This window comes from Astatotilapia calliptera, chromosome 23 (assembly GCF_900246225.1).
Source record: "Astatotilapia calliptera chromosome 23, fAstCal1.2, whole genome shotgun sequence".
Taxonomy (NCBI): Eukaryota; Metazoa; Chordata; class Actinopteri; order Cichliformes; family Cichlidae; genus Astatotilapia; species Astatotilapia calliptera.
Genome location: NC_039323.1, coordinates 31617783 through 31635033, shown reverse-complemented (window position 1 = coordinate 31635033; position 17251 = coordinate 31617783). Strand labels below are relative to the sequence as shown.

Below are 17251 nucleotides of genomic sequence, written 5' to 3'. Positions count from 1 at the left end.
AGATGTAGGTCCAAACAAACATACAATAATAGAATATTTATCACTTGTTTCATAGAAAACATAAGGACAGTATAGACATTAAGGCATTGTGTAGGTCTTTTCAGACATTCATCATCCAAAAATAAATAAAGTATCTAATCTAAGTATACTCAGTGTACCTTAGTATCCTCTCTCCCTTGGCCATTTCTAGGTTTCATTGTTCACTGGCATAACTGTTGGTCGTATTTTTGTCAGAAACACGCACACACATGCAGGCAGTCATAAAACTACCCTCAAGTAAATAAATAGTATTTGGGTACCATTAGACTTCTGTTATTGTCTGACTATCTTCTGTGCTTGTGCCAAAAACTGGGTCACAGGAGAAATGGCCTCTAAAAGTGCAGGAGACACACCGATTCACAACACATTAACACACCCATCCACACAAACACACCTGCCCTGCCATCAGCAAATCCATGACATGCATAGATGGTGATCTGCTTGTGTCCCAAGTGTGTATTTGTGATGCCGAGGGTCCACACAGTCTTTTCGGGCTGCAGAGCCCCGTAAAAGGGCAAAGTTTGGGTTTTTTTGTTGGTTTTTTTCTGTTGGTTTTTTTTTTTTCTCTCTTCCTTTTGAGCAGCAGGTCAGTCAAGATGCCAAGTCAGAGGACAGATCAAGTCCTTCAGTCTGGAAGAGATTACAAGAGAGAGAAAACAACAGTTAATAAAAATATTTAACATTTTCATTCTTACAGTGGCTAAGCCAAATAAACTAGTACACCTCAACTTGCACCCTCTAACGATCATATGCATATTTGGTCATTTGCATCCAACTGTCAAGCAAAGCACACTCAAATTCTTGGCATGTAAATCCACGCAAATAAGCCTCACTTTAAGCAGTTTAATGAATGGAGACTTAAAGCCTCAATTTTCTTTGTTTGGAAACAAAATGACTAAATCTTGTGCGAATATCATCCAAGATCTAAGAACTGTTTTTTCATAAAGCACCTGTAAGGTCAGCTGGCCAAACGCTGCTCTATAGCACCACTAGTGGCCAAAAAGACCCACACTGCACCTTTAATGCTGCAAAACATCCAATGACTTGACAAATCTGGTTCTTCGACAATTCAAAACACAAGTTCTTTAACTAGAAAACTGTAACAGTCATCCTAAAAGGAAATGACCCGTGTTAGTAGTCTGATAGTTTCCCCACAAACAACACTGGTGCCAATTAAGCAGCTCTCTTGAGGCAACAGACATGAGGGCCTCTGAGAGAACAGTGTTCACTCTGTAAGGTACACATGTACTGTACAGAGTGAACTCATTCACAGGCTCAGATTAGGGTTTTGTGTGTCACAATAACAAGGAGGCACAGGGAAAAACAGCTTAAATATCAAGTGGGTGCCACACACATGGGACAGTTCTGAACATATAGTTTTACACATCTAAAACAACAACACGTTTGTTTTTTTTACATCAATATCACACATGTTGTATAATCTGACTCTAGCCTGGTTATTGATTTAAAGGCACTTTGGTATTTGAAGCTATGCCTCTTATCCACAGAGCTAATGTTAGGTCATTTTGACCTCACATTTCTAGAGCTGCTACTGACTAAATATGAAGATCTTTTGTCCAATAAAAAGTATCCTGCAGCTGAAGGTGTTAAAAGTGTGTTTGTGTGTATGCTGGGCCTTATTGGATAGTAATGTTCTGATCTTAACACACCAGCTGTTTAGCCCAGGAAAGACTTGAAGGACAGTTTGTGTGTGGTGGGGCAAAGGGGCTCATCCACAGCAAGCATAATTACATAATCTAGGATGCAGAAAGATGAGGAGGGGGTGGGTGTTCCTGTCATGCTGCTCTGGACACACACTTAGCGCAGCTACAAGCGGTACAGCAGCATCTCTAATATTAAACAAACGGAAAGGAACTGTGGCTGCATTTATGCTGCAATAGACGATAAGAATGGAACATTTGTTTTCTTTCTGTGGAAATGCAGCCGCGGTAGGATCTGAAAAAGACAGGGAGCATCAATGTCCTTAAACAGTTTGAGCTAAGAAAACTTTAGCACTGTAAGGCTGATGAAACCCTGGGGAAGAAAAAAAAAAAGCCAGCTGAACGACCTCAAATATGCGCAGCGATCAGGCTGTTTGTGTTAGTTCCTGAAAAGCTGCCATTTTTGGATCTGTCATTCAGCGCTCTTATAAACAAGCAGCCCAGTTCTCTTTCACAGAACCACACGTTTAGATCTTTTGAAGATATTTTAGGCCCCATAAGATGATAGTGTAGCTGAGGAGGATGTTAGAGATGTTAATCACTAAATCCAAAGATAAGTCCCTCGATCTTATATGATTTTTCAGAGATTGACTATAATGACGAGATCATTTTACAGTCAGGGTCAGATTTCTGTTGAATTCAGCTTTATAAACATGTTCAAATTCGGACAAAACATCCTAAATGCCCGCACCTTACATTACGCATTCCCCAGCTCCTCTCCATGGAGCATCCACCGGCTCTTGCTGATCTACCCTTGGCCGTCTAATCTTGCCCGCAGAGGCTATAATCTCATCTGGAGCCGTGGCTGGTTAAATGTGGGGAACGCTGGCCACGCAGTTATCTAGCAGCTAGCGCTTCTGTCTGGAACATCCCGGCCTACTTTAGCCCCCCTCCTTCTCACTGAGCCGTGACACACACACACACACACACACACACACACACACACACACACACCCCATTGGAAACTCTGACATAGGAGCCTTTGGCATTACGTGTTTGTTCTCCATATATCATGTAACATGGCATTTCTGGAGTTCCTGCTTTGGTTGTTTGCCGTTCTTTGTTATTTTAGTAAAATCCCAACTTCAATTTTCCTCTGATGCAGGTGTAAATAAACTATTTAACAGCCGGCATGCGTGTGTGTTCAAGGGTCAGGGTATAGCAAGAATGGATTGTGCAATCAGGCTAATGGGTACAATCAGGTGTCATCTTTAGGAGTAAATCCACAAATTGCGGGAAAAAAAATAAATGTTTTTTTAAATGTGGCTGTAAAATCCAAACAGAGCTCTTTGTTGGGGTAAACATTTAAAGAGGATGCAATAGTTCCAATGCAACCATTAAATGCACAATTTATCTGCTAGTAATTGTGCCATCAAGTTTTAATATTTCGAATGGAGTTTGAATTTCCTGTACAAAAACCCATTTTTAGCAAAAAAGCAAAACAAGATACTTTTCCCCCCTACCATTTATCTTGTGACGCATAACACAAATCTCAGCCCTTAGTTTGGGAACTGAATAACAACCTGGTCTACTGGGCATGCTCTGAGTAACTTAGTAATGCATGGCTGGGCAACTTAGACCGCTTTTGCTTGCTTCCCCCTCTGACATCAAGGACACGAATCAGTGGAAATTTGTGTAACAGATACACAGTGCATGCAGTGGGTGCATTTACCCACTGCATGCACTTTGCAATGACATCACTCACAATACAACCAACCGAATGACGTCAGGGGGGAAGTGGGATTTGAGGAGATGGACGCGGATGTCTCTAATCTGGCCAACAAATTACACACACACACACACACACACACACACACACACACACACACACACAGAACTGATACACTCTGTAGCCTGTGGGCGCAGCAGATGGTCTGGGTTGGGGGTGGGGGTGGGGGGGTTAACCGGTTTGGAGTTTGGGTGTGTACTGCAGAGAGAAATATAGCAGGATATATGTACGTTTACCAGGTAGTTTGTATGCATGTGTAAGGGAAATCAGTGTAATGACAGTGTGTAAAGAAAGAACAGGATGGCAGGTGTTTAACCCCCCCCCCCTTAACAAACCCATGCGCACTCCGGAAAATGGCCATCTGCCACTAGCACTCAGGAGGGACTTGAAGTGACACAGCAGGGCTCCTTTTGGACTTGCAGCCCCCTTAGGCCTCAGTCTATTTCCCACCTTCTGCTAATGTTTAGTTAAAATTGAAGCCCACAGATAAACACCGCTATTCTAGGTCTAGATTTATAACACGTGCATGTTTCCAGTTTTTGGAAAGTTTCACTAGTTTGCTAACTATTTCTGTTTTCAATAAGTGTCTTTCTAGCAGTAGTGTTCCAAAGGTTTCAGACCAAATTACCTTGCTATTATTACAAGTGTGCCACAGAGCTCCATTCCTGGACCTCTTTAATTCATCCAGTACACACACACACACACACACACACACACACACACACACACACACACACACACACACTATCACTTGTGCAACCCAAAACTGTACCGTGTATCTTAAGACAAGATGACATCATTTCATACGCCATTATTATATAGCTTCCCTTGATCTGGCTATTGCAGTTCTGTTTTGGATACATTTGAGAAATCTCTTGCTAAACACTAGGTTTTTTTAAGCTCAAGGGAGCTCAAGATTGTTATGTCACAGTCCAAGCTGATAATAAAGTATACAGAGATGGATGCTGCTTTTAAAAGTTAAATTGTGCATGTCAGAAACTCATTCTGAAACTCATCAGAATGGTGAGCTGCTATGTTGTAATTTGATACAACTGTACAGATGACTGTTATGTCTATTCTGATAAGTATATTAACAGCAGAGAAAGAATTCTGAATGCCCAGTTCCTTGTATGCATACACATACACGTGTACTCAATAAAGCAGATTCTGATTCTGCACTTTCCAGACTGGAAATAGCAACAAGAAGCTGAGGTTTCAGAGGCAACAGTACATGGCTTGGTTAGCAGCTGCAAGAAGGGCAAACTTCACCTTTAACAACATTTTGGAAATTATGCTTTTGTGATCACTGCAGTCGTTTTGCATCAGCCCAAAATATGGATCTCTTGTTTTGAATGCATGCAAAGTGTCCAACGTGAACACAAACACATCTGCACCATGAGCATTTAAGCAGGTTATTTCCACAAAAAGTGATACAGAATGCACTTCATCCATTCCTGATGCTTGTTTTTTTACATAAAGATGCTTGCATCACAACTTTCTGCAAAAAAGATGTGAAATCCACCTAATTTTAAGGAAAGTGTCTGACAGTCAAACAGATCAGGTCCAAACCCACTGCCTAATGTGTTCCCCTCAATGCTTAAACAAAACGTACAGCCGTAAGTCTAGTGAAGGACAATCATATCAATACAGCATTAGGAATGATCTCTTCAATCATCACAGGAAGCAGGAGCTGATTGGTGCCGTCAGATAAAGGTATTAGTCAGAGGTGGTGGAAACAGAGACGGCTGACTTGGCTAATCTGAGTCTGGTACAGAACATCCACCTGGCTGAGCTGCGGCTAGCCAGGGCCGCAAGTGGAGACAGCCTACTTGGGTAAGCGCGGCAGTAAACACCGCCTCTGAGTCACATGGCCTGGCTCCCTGACAAAACAGGAGGTAAACAAACTCCTGATACTTATGCCAGGCATTTAAGCTCACTGGAGGTGGAGCATAGAGAAAAACAAACAAGAAAAAACAACAAACCAGGAAGCAGCACGTCACGTTTTTTTTTCAAAATGCAAGGCTGTCACATGGAAGGAGGAGCAATTTGGGTGTTTAGTTGCTTTAATCCTCACTTTAGAGTGAAAGTTACCCACCGGGCCAAACTGCATTTACCTGCGAGTATAAAATTAATCAGCAGGGGTGTTTGGCTGTATTGAAAACCTGCAGACTTTTGGGTCAGAGTGGCACACGGTCCAGGAGCCCAGTGTGCCGTCCCTATAAACACGGGATCAAAGCCCTCCGCCAGCGGGGCCAGGTGCCAAAATCCTCCCTTGCAGAATGCTCTGACCTCCTTCACCCTGCTTCACCGCGCAGCAGAGGAACCGGGTAAACAAGGGCTCCCGCTCTCCCAGAATGTACCTCAGTGGAAGAGGGGCCTCACAGATGAGTTTATTTGTTCCTTTAAAAAGCCAGAAAGCCTCCCCTCCCCTTTCTACCGAGCACTCTGCCGCCCCCGCCTCCTTCTCTCTCTCTCTGCTTACTTCTTCTAAGTGAACAGACTAATGAGACAGAAGGGCAGCGGAGTGCACGTGCCATCCTGCCCCATTATGCACGCATTTACTCGCTCTCCCGCAAAAAGGCAGGCAGCACTGGAAAACAACACAGCCTACACACTCTCTCTCCCTATGCACATCTTTGCCAAGCATTTAAGGATACAGGCTCCACCGCTGGAAAAAAAAAAAAAAAAAAAGGGAAAAAAAGAAGAAGAAACAGAGAGAAAAAAAAAAACACCCTATGTGTACGTGCTAGAGTCCACATGTATGTTCCCTCCCCCTGTCCCCTTCCTCTCCATGGTCAATTCAAAAGCTTTATTAGTGTCATAAAAATATTAGCACTTGTCAAAAACATGAGTTGGGGACACGTGCAAGCCTGCAGAGACAAAAACAAACATGTCACTGTCTCGGTATTGTTACATTCCGCTTTATTTACCAGAGTGCCACTGACTCTCCAAATACTAATAACTTAACAGAACCCCCCCCTACCCATTTCTACATCCTAAAAATCAAACCTCCTCACATGAGGGGGGGCTTTGTGGTAAAATAAAAGCCACCGTCTGTTCAATCGGCCTGGAGCCAGAGAAAAGCAAACCCCCTCTCACAGCAACTTTTTCTAACCAGCTCAGCCAGGAATGCAGACCATGACATCCAGTTACCTGATGGCCCTGCTTTGTTGTTTTCCCCTAGTCATTGCTCACAAGGACATGCACATATATCCACTTACACTGGGCCTCACATTGGGGGGTACAACATCCCTCCACCCCCTCCGACCTCTACGTACTTGCAAGCACATGTGAGCTGCATGTCTCAGTTGGATGGCAAGGGTGTCAAAGAGTCACACTTAGCTTTAAAGTCAAAACTGTGCTGCCCCCCACTCCACAGCACTTTTTGTTTGCTTCCCCCATGATCCTTTCGTCTACTGCCCCACACTGGGGCTTTTGTTTTGCTCACTGGGATATTGATCACAGGATGGTGGGAATAAGGGGTCTGTAGAGGTCACATTGATGTGCAACACATCCTAATGCCTACCCAACTGAAAAACAACAGCCGGAAATGCCTGCGGCTCAGAGAGACATTACAGCTGACAGGAAGCCTCCACTAGGATTCCCGTGACATCGACAACTGGGTTATGCCTGCTAATAACCATCCACAGTAAACCAGTTACATACACTTCACAGATAAATATTTAATGACTTATTAGTTGCTCTGGAATTTTTTTGCATGAGGTTTAAAATGAATCTCTAATTTGGAATTTCTGCCCATTTTTGCAACAAACTTCGACTCTTTATAAGCGTCGGTGGAACTCTGAGCTTGTATTTTCGGTATCATCAGCCCACGACAGCAACAGCGAGGCAGCATCCTGCTCTGTCACGGTGCTTGTTTACTTCACAGCCCTCAGCCTGGTCACGTTTCATAGCAGTCACATGGTGTGTTCACATGTTGTGGGAAATACTGCAAATTCTCTGATAGTGATCTTAAAAGCAGTTAAGAGTATCTTTAAAATTGCTGCTGCTTTCCTCGCTTTATGTGGGCACTCCCAATTCCCAGTAGCACCCTAACATTTAAGCACAAAGAGATTAACTACTCACAGAAGAACTCAAAAGTAGAAGCTTAAAATGAGCACTTGAAGGCAGCATCCGCTGCTGAGGGCCAGTTTGAATTTGAATCTAGAGGAAATTCAAGTCTCTCATATTTTTTTTCCTCCCAAATTTTTCATCTGTGCAGTACCGCTTTCTTTTTAATTAAAGAGATGCCTCCCACATTCCTGAAACCCTTCATTCCCTGTGCTAAAATCTGACTGTTTGGATATTTTATTCAGCAGTATCTGACATAAACCTGACCCACCTTTGGCAGTGGTTGCAGCCTCCTTGAATCCCAGGCAGACATATGGTGAGCTGTGCAATCCATTGATGCCCCCTTTGCAGCTGCTGGTGGGTTTGAAGCCGACCAGATCCTCACACTTCTCAAGGTTCAAGGCAATATAGTTGAGTCCATTGGGGTAACCCTCTGAGCTCTGCCGGTTCTCAGGGCTGCCGTACTCCTCGTCAGAACCTTCGCTGCTCCGTGACGAGATGTTCTCCACTGAGCTGTGCCTCTTCACGGCATCGCCACGAGCAAAGGATGCGAAGACCGGGGTCACAGTGGCAGTAGATGAGAACGTTTCAGAGCTGTGGCGCCGGCGTCCCTGTGGATTTGCCCTGATTACCTTGGCAGAGCAGTCAGGGTCCACTGTGGAGGAGGAGTTTGGACCGAGCAGGAAGACCCCAATGTGCTCTGGAATACCCTGGTCTTCCATGGAGCGCATCTTCTCTCTGCTGCCCTGACTACTGGAAAACAGAAGCAGGGAAATTAAGATAAAAATAACTAAAAATGTGACTAAAACTAAATATGAATTAAATTTAAATGACGTTTTGTTGCCACCTGCAGTGAACCAGGATTTTTTACCAAAACACACAACCAAATACTTTAAATAAATAATAATTAGTGATAAAACACAACAAACAGACACACACCTTGCTGCGTTCAGAGGTACGAGCTGTGGGGGCAAACTGGTCATCCCAAATGTCATCTCAGTGTAATCATTTTTCACCTCATCACTGAGGCCCTGGGAGTCTTTCTCACTATCCACATGGTATACGCCATCCTCCTCCGAGCAGGGGCACAAGGTTAGCTCTGGGAGTGTGTCCAAGCGCGCAGCAGGAGTGTCAGCATCCTTGGGCGAGTGTGATCCCAGCTCCAGGTTTATGTAGTCTGCTAGAGATGACCTCCCAGGACCCCCACCGCTGGAGCCCAATGATGAAGACTGGCTCTCTGTGGATACGACAGAGGGCGGAGAGAATCTGGCACCACTGAAGTCGATGTTAATGTACTCCCCAGGGCTCCTGGGCTCCCCTGGGAGGGGATGTTCATTCATGCTGGGCAGGGTTCTGAGTGTGTCCAGAGACAGCCTGTTAGGCCTGCCCAGCCTCCCCCTGTAGGAGAGGTTCTCAGCCCGGCTGTGTCTGATTGGGGAGGGTGCTGAGGGGCACAGCGGTGAGGAGTGAGCTGCACTGGGTTGCATCACTGAATAATAGTCAGACTCCCCAGGTCTCTGCCTCAAACTCTGGGGACTCATCAGCACATACTGGCTGTTATCTTCATTCTTGGAGGCCTGCAGTTTAGCAGGTAGTGTGAGGGAGCCGGTCTGATATGCTGATCTAACTGATGTGGGTTCAGCAGCCAGCAGGCCCAAGCAGTAATCTGGTGGAGTCTGGAGAGGAGGTGGGTTTCCAGGGGACATGTTCATGTATTCACCATGCCGATCTGGGCTTTCCATGGAGGATTTAGCGCCACACCACATTCTCATGTATCCGTTGTCTTCTAGGGAACTGGAGGAAGGGGAGTTGGTCTTGTAGCTGCCACTGGCAGCCGCCTGAGGATGCACCCTAGGGTTCACAATCTGCTTCGGTGCAGAGACGCACATGGGGCTCATAGGCACGTAGTTGTCTGCCTTGCCAGACTGAGGTGCTATACCTGGTATCATGGGCATATAGCCATCGTCACCAAGGTTGCTGCTGGAGCTTCTGGATGAACCGATTTCAATATCACCGTAATCCTCCGGGTAACACACTTTGGGTGAGGCAGAGTGGGAGTTCTGTCCGTGGGTCATCTTCATAAGCGTGTACTCATCCAGAGAGGCTGAGGACAACGGCGCTACCACCCTCTGTTGACGCGGTGTGGTGAGGGAGTGTGTTCTTTTCCTGTAAGCCAGACTCTCACCCCTGTTGCACCTGCTCCCATTTACTCCCTCCATTATCATGTAGCCACAGGGGTCACTAGTGTCACGGGAAGGAGGAGTGCTAGACAGGGAATCGGGGGTGTCACTGCGAGTAAAGGGGAGGAACCGGAGTTCACCTGGACTGGAACTGTAATCATCACACAGCATGAAGCCAGTATCGCTGAGAGAGCCCGAAATGGAGGCACTGCAGCTGAAGGGGCGCCTAGCTTTGTCAGGAGTAGAGATCCTGCCCCCCCCTCGTGGAGACATGCTAATGGGGCTGGAGACAGCGGGAGGGGAGTTGGACACTGGCATCGAGCGGCTGTGATGGAGGTTGTATGTGGACTCCAGCATCCTGCAGGTGCGCCCATTGCTGAGGGTGTAGGATCTGTTCAGGGGATTCCCAGAGTTTGGACTGGTGGGACTCCCGTTTACAGATATGGACATTGACACAGGCCGGGTCACACTTCCGTCTCCCTCGCTGGACGTTCTTATCCGACAGGGCGTGACCTTCCTTCCTGGGGATGTGGCTGCCATGCTGTCGGTTCTGGATCTCCTCACCAGGCCCGTCTGACTTGGGGGGGGATTGTTCAGGTTGCGCCGCGTGGGCACAGAGATGGGGTTGGTGCTAGCAGACTGGCTTTTGCTCCTCGGCCTGAACTCAGACAGCTCCTTCATGGCCTTCATGGCATCCAGGATCGTTTCGTGGATGTTCTGTGCCACCACCGAGTCCTCCGCCTGCATCCAGAACTCCCCGGGCCCCGTGACCGCAGAGCGGCCAACCTCTATGAAAAAGAAGCTGTCTGAGTGGCCACATCTCCTGATATTCATGAGCTGTAAACTGACAGCAGCTGTTTCAGAGTTCAGTTTCACAAAGCTGATGGTCCTGCTGGACAAACACAGCCTGTACACTCCAGTGAGGTTCTTCACCTGACCTAAACCTTTGGATTTCAAGTTGACCTGCCATACCTCCTTGTAGGTAGGTGTTGCCGGAGTGAGGAGTCCATAACTGGCCTCTTCAAAGCCAACTAGAGAGGAAGTGGAAGCAGGACTGTCATACACTTTCCCCTCAGCTATTAAATCAGTCAAAACCCTGTACCAGCTCTCCTGCTCCTGCTCGTTGTCTGCAGCTACGGCGAAGTATTCGTCCTTGGTGTAGAGGGCGATGAGGTGCTTGTGTTTGGCGTCGGCGCGTTTGTTTACGCACAGACAGGAGTCCAAAGTTATAACCCGTTTCGCGGCGGACTTGTTTCTCCATTTCTTCTCGCTCTCATAATACTCCAGGCGGGCCGGGCAGCGCTCGATCGGCTCCCGGAGCACAAAAAATCGCCTGTGTCCGTGCTTCTGCTTCCTCAGGTATCCGCACTTCTTCACCCCATTCGTCCCATTAGATAACAGGTGTCCTCCCGTCGCCGGAGGACTTGTCATTTTCCCTCCGCTTTTCTTTTCAAGTCCAGATCGGCAAATTCCTCTTGCTTTTTTTGTTCGAAACTCACAGCAAAACGCAAAATAAAGAAATTATTTATAAATATATAATACAAACCGCTAAAAGAAAAAAAAAATCTCTAATCCATTGCAGGATATGTCCGCCACGGCAGAAGCAACAGTGCAGTGGGGACCAGACTGATCTGATCCAGGAGAAAAACAACATGTGACGCTGCTGCTCTAAAAACAGAATAAAACACACAGTCATAAGGGGGCGGGGCGTCCTGCAGGGGCCGTGCCTGTCCGTCACGCCAAAGCGTCGCCGACTATTGGCTGTTTTACTCACTTGAAACAAACAAACCCCGCCTCCCTCCCTGCTTCTCCAACAGCAACCTCTCTCACGTAGAAAACGAAAATACCAGCGAGTCCATTGAGGAACGTGAATTCCTATTTCCCACTGTAAAACGAAAGCGTCACGCACCCCCACTACCTCATCCCGCCCCCTCCGGGGTGTTTTCTTTCTTTTTTTCTGTTTTTCTTTTAAAACACCGACACCTCACTTCAAAATATATCCATGTTTGTCGATGTGATTGGCAGGCCAATTGAGCCCGTTTGGATTAATGGGGGATTTGAAATGTGCAGCATAATGCTGGATTGTAACCCTTTATTTCTCAAGCGGGGACGCTGTAAACAAGCCTGACGTCCCACTTATTATATAAGGCGTGTTGTGGCCTATTTTTATACCTGTGGGTATTCCTATCCAACTGGAACCTCGTGTTTCCTATTTGAGCGCATCTCCATTTATGCTCACATCCAACTGCCCGACTATATTCGGTGATAATTAGGGTGATTAGCTCTTTAAAAACTGTCTTTTTTTAAATGATGGAGAATGAAAAAGCAGAGAATGTTGGGGAATTCGTTGTTTTTTTTTAGTCTTGGGTTCGGTATTCCCTTATGCTTATGTTGTACTTTATTTCCAAAATGTTCACACTGAATGAAAAACAGCTATCTCACAGAGAATAGTAGGAAAGGCTGAAGTAAACACATCAGAGGCTTATGTACGAGCAAATTCTGCGGAAATGCTGCCATCATCTGTTTTCTTGGGCTCACTGCACAGCGTGTGATTCGGGGAAAACAAAGCAAAACTTTCCCTGGATCATATTTATAAAGTGTACGAACAGGAGCAAACCTGCACACAACATTCGGCATTAGAAACAGCTGCAGGCAGCAACAAATGGGACTGTTGTTGACATTTGACTGGCAGCCTTGGCGACAACATGAAGGGAAGGGTGCCGAATACGGTTGTTTTGCTGTTGATGGGAACGACACGTACAGGGTTTATTTAAGCACTCATTTGGATGCCTTTTTCGTGGGCTCTTCCATCTTTAGTGTAAGCTCAGTTAAAAATGCAATAACACCAATTTTACACCTTCTCCAAGTATCATAATCCAAAGCCTAAATTTTGATTTTGTTAATTTTGTCTGATGCACCTTTTAGACCTCAGTACTAATGGATATATCATAGTTTGAATAGCAAAACTATATTCAGTGTAATGCGATTATGACATAAAGAAACATGAAGAATGATTTATGCCCCTAATTTACGTTTTCTCATAACTCACCGTAGACAACTTCGGAAAGCGTGCTCTGGGTAAATATTTGAGAGGTTTCACTTTTATCTAAATGATTTTACAGCCTATCATTAGTTGTGTTTCAAAATAATGTTCTAATGAGGAATAAAAACCTTAATAATACTGACTGAGTGAATACTATACATGTAAACAACGTGCCAAAGGTGTGGTTTACAGTTTTAACTCGCTTGCTCCTATTTCGCTTTCAGTTTATGTCTTAGCTCAGTAACTTTCACTTCATGTTAAAAACAAGCTGCCTGTTTTGTCATGAAAGCAGAGTATGATAACAATAAAGTAATAATGTCATTAACGTAGGATGTTTGAGGATTCTTTCCGGCTCAGTGAACTTTATTCTAGACCAAAAAAGACTTTAAATGGTCCCGATACAACTGAAAGACCCCTTACTTAGTAATTATAGGGTTTTCAACTGCCAGTATTGACAACATTAGGGATAAAACAGAGTGTCTCTTTTAGTAAACATCCACAGCCTACACATCCCTATACTCAAATTCTGATTGTAATTCATTTGCCAAACACATCAGAAACAAAGTTTAATTGATACTAAAGTTATTGTTCCTCATGTTTTCTAGCTATTGTGATAATATTAATTATTCTGAATTCTTTGGGTGAAATAATGATTTTTTTTTTTTACAGTAGATCAAAATAAAGTTTCTTAAAATAAATGTGTTTATTTTTACATTTTTTTAAACCAGTAAAATCCAGTGTTAATAGTCATAGTTGCACTAGTAAAGTAAAACGGTGGCAAATGGAAGACTGAAGGGAGTGTGATACCAGATCAGTACAAAGCTTTATATTTAGCTCTTTTAATCAGTACCATGTGGTGACTTTACTGAAAGGCAAGCAGAGACTGTGCCCCCACCACCGCCACACTGACACAAACATACAAAAACATCTTTTTCCACTGTTAAACAGGACAAATCATCAAAAAATATGGTTTTTTTAAAACAAAGATACTATGAGGTAGGAGGCAAATCTGCTAAATTACTGGCTTATAAATTAAAAAAACAACAATTAGAAAATACAATATATAAAATAAAGGACCCTCAAACAAATAACATTGTGTATAAACTTGAAGATATACAGTCAGCCTTCCTAAAATTCTACAAAGAACTATATACACAACCTAGAGTGGATATTAAAGGTATGATATCTTTTTTAGATTCATTCGACTTACCAAAGTTGAATGAAAAACAGAATATAACCCTAATCAAGGACATATCTGAATTTGAAATTAAAAAAGCTATTACAAAATTGAAACCGAATAAATGCCCAGGCCCAGATGGATTCCCATCAGACTGGTATAAAGAAATGAAAGAGGTACTGATTCCTTTGATGAGAACATCATTCAACTATATTTTAAAGACGGGAGTAATTCCCCCATCTTGGAATGAGGCTTCTATCTCTATAATAGCTAAAGAAGGAAAGGACAGGCTTGACTGTGGAAATTACCGCCCCATTAGTGTTCTTAACCAGGACTTTAAGATATTTACATACATTCTTGCCAAAAGAATTGAAAATATTCTTGTTCAGATAATTAGTTTGGATCAGACTGGTTTTATTAAGCAGAGACAAACGCAAGATAATGTTCGCCGAACACTACATGTTATTGATTATGTTAGGAAAAATAAAATTCAGATGGCCCTTATGAGCTTAGATGCAGAAAAGGCCTTCGATCGGGTTAATTGGGAATTTTTATACAAAGTCATGGATAAATTCGGATTCCATCAATCGTTTATCAGGATTATACAAGCATTATATAAATCACCAAAGGCAAGAATCAAAGTTAACGGGGCGCTTTCAAATGTTTTTAACCTACAGAGAGGGACACGTCAGGGTTGTCCTCTAAGCCCCTCACTCTTTGCTCTCTTCATAGAGGCCCTGAGTCAAAGTGTAATACAAAGCAATACTATTACTGGAGTCAAGATTAGGGGTCGAGAGCATAAGATTTCCTTGTTTGCTGACGATATTTTGATTTATTTGACAAATCCAAACACTACTTTCCCCAAGCTATTGTCACTTCTGGAGATCTTTAGTTCAATATCAGGTTATAAACTAAATATATCGAAGACTCAGATATTAACTTTTAACTATGAGCCCAATTATGAAATTAAGGCTAAAGCCAATTTGAAATGGGAAACGGAGCAGATGAAGTATCTTGGAGTAAATATTACTAAAGATCTGTCTAAGATATACAATGCAAACTTTAATCCTTTAAGTTATAAAATAAATGAGGATATTAAAAGATGGAATTTATTACCATTTTTAAATTTTGAATCACGTATAGATACAGTTAAAATGAATATCTTGCCCAGGATGCTCTACCTATTCCAAACACTCCCTGTAGAAATAACTGACAAACAATTTCGGGAATGGGACAAAATAATCTCTAGGTTTATATGGCAGGGGAAAAAACCACGGATTAAGTACCAAACTATTCAGTTGGCTAAAGACAAAGGAGGGTTGGGGTTCCCATGTTTGAAAGACTATTATATTTCTGCTCAATTGAGGACATTAGTGTGTTGGTGTAATGTAGATTATCAAGCGAGATGGAAAGAACTAGAAACAGTGACCTTAAAAGATTCTCCAATTCAGGCAATTCTAGGGGATGTGACACTTATTAAAAAACAAATTCATCAAGGAAACCAATGGATTAACCTACCTTTAAAACTCTGGTTACAATTTCTTAATAAGAATGATTGGATTGAAGAGGTTAGGATTTTAAGATGGTGCGCTTTTGACAGTGATTTTTTACCTAATGAATTAGACGTAAGATATAAAAAATGGTCTGGACAAGGTTTAACGGCATATTGTATGTTTTACGATAAGGGAATTCTTAGGGACTTCCAATCAATAAAAGATCAATACCAGTTAAGTAAAACGGACTTTTTTAGGTTCTTACAAATTAGGCATCATCTATATAATTTTATACCTAAGAGAACAGATCTTTTTTCTTTACCTGTTCTGAGTATATTTGTCAAGGCTTATCAGGCTGACACAGGCCTTAAGGTGATTTCAAGATTGTACAAGGGTATACAAGAGGTTAAGAAGTGGAATACTACCTACATCAAAAAAAAATGGGAAAATGAAACAAATATAGCAATATCAGATAACATTTGGTATGAGCAGTGCGCTTTTCAGTGGAGAATTTCTAGTTCTAATACATGGAGATGTTACGGTTGGAAGAGTATCAGTAGGTTTTTTATTACCCCTGCACAAAGTAAACATTATTTTAATCACTCTAATTGCTGGAGAAATTGTGGGGCCCAAGGAGTAAAACATTTTCATCTGTTCTGGTCTTGCCCAAGGATCAACATTTTTTGGGTATTGATCCACTCTGAGTTGCAGATTATTTTTGGTATGCAGCTTCCCTTTAATTGGGACGAACTTTTGTTTGGATATTTATACTCAGTAAATGTAGATAAAATGTCTAAGCAGTTGTATGGTATCCTGAGTTTGGCTGCCCGTAAAATTATTACCAAGAAATGGCTTAGTGTGAAAATTCCATCACTGGGTGATTGGCATGAGACTGTACATGGGATGTTTAAAATGGAAAGAATTACCTTCATTAAAAGACTCCAGTTTGATATATTTAGTGAAATTTGGGGTAAATGGAAACACTACATCCGGTTAAGGAGACCCGATCTTGTTTGAATCTCTGTAACTATATATGCCACATTTCTGAATCGTTATGTGTTTATATGTATATGTTAGTATGTATGAGACTACAAGTGAACACATATGTAAGTAGGTATGTGTATGTATGCTTAAGAATATGGGTGTGTGAGTGAATATGTGTGTGCGAGTACATACACACTAGAGGGTACACCCGTCTGTTTTTCTTATTTTTATTTATTTATTTATTTTTATTATTTACGTCTATTCTTGATTATATGTTTATTTTGGATTATTTGTGTTTATATAGGTTGTTTAATAAAAAGAGAATAACAAAAAAAAAAACAGGACAAATCAGACCTCAAACATAATGTGCTGCCTTTCTTTTATCATCTCGCCAGCTTGCCTGTATGAATGGACATTTTCACCTTTCTGGCTGAAGAATTGCAAAGACTTGTGTAGTTACATAAATATCAAATATATTCACCCAAAATATTTATCATTAGCTCGCAGTGGAGACTGGTGGAGGAATTTCTTAAAAACCATTTTTAAAGCAAAAGAAGCAACATGTAAAACTGCATTACTGGCAAGTTGTACGTAAATGATCAAAACTTCAAATAACTCTTCAGTAGAATAAATGTCTTATATCAGTGTGACAGGGATTGAAATGACTGCTGAAGGTGTTAAAACTGATGTCAAACATTTCATACTTTCATACTGTTTAATCTACAGTGATGCATCATATTCTATAAAGTCTTATGTTTGTATTGGCTAAAAAACACCTTTTAATGCTCTTGGGAAAATACCCCTACACCTTGAT

At 42.6% G+C, this 17251-nt stretch overlaps 1 protein-coding gene across 2 annotated transcripts; it reads right to left on the bottom strand.

Moving 5' to 3' along the window:
- Window positions 1-591: 591 nt before the first annotated feature.
- On the bottom strand, window positions 592-11422 carry LOC113015828 (insulin receptor substrate 2-like). Of its 2 annotated transcripts, none has more exons than XM_026158179.1 (3): window positions 8500-11422; window positions 7832-8313; window positions 592-669 (listed from the first exon to the last, which is right to left on the bottom strand). In XM_026158179.1, the coding sequence occupies exons 1-3, from the start codon at window positions 11169-11171 to the stop codon at window positions 665-667; spliced, it is 3159 nt and encodes a 1052-aa protein (XP_026013964.1). In that variant the 5' UTR covers window positions 11172-11422; the 3' UTR covers window positions 592-664. The 2 variants fall into 2 exon arrangements, with proteins under 2 accessions (XP_026013964.1, XP_026013965.1); XM_026158180.1 differs by having other exon boundaries at window positions 7832-8310.
- Between the last annotated feature and the right edge of the window lie 5829 nt (window positions 11423-17251).

What these genes read in the sequence shown, in the direction of transcription:
- LOC113015828 (XM_026158179.1), bottom strand. Translation starts at nt 11,171, where the DNA reads ATGACAAGTCCTCCGGCGACGGGAGGACACCTGTTATCTAATGGGACG. An exon ending in GTACCTCTGAACGCAGCAAG is followed by an intron (nt 8,314 to 8,499) that starts GTGTGTGTCTGT and finishes TCTGTTTTCCAG; the next exon opens with TAGTCAGGGCAGCAGAGAGA.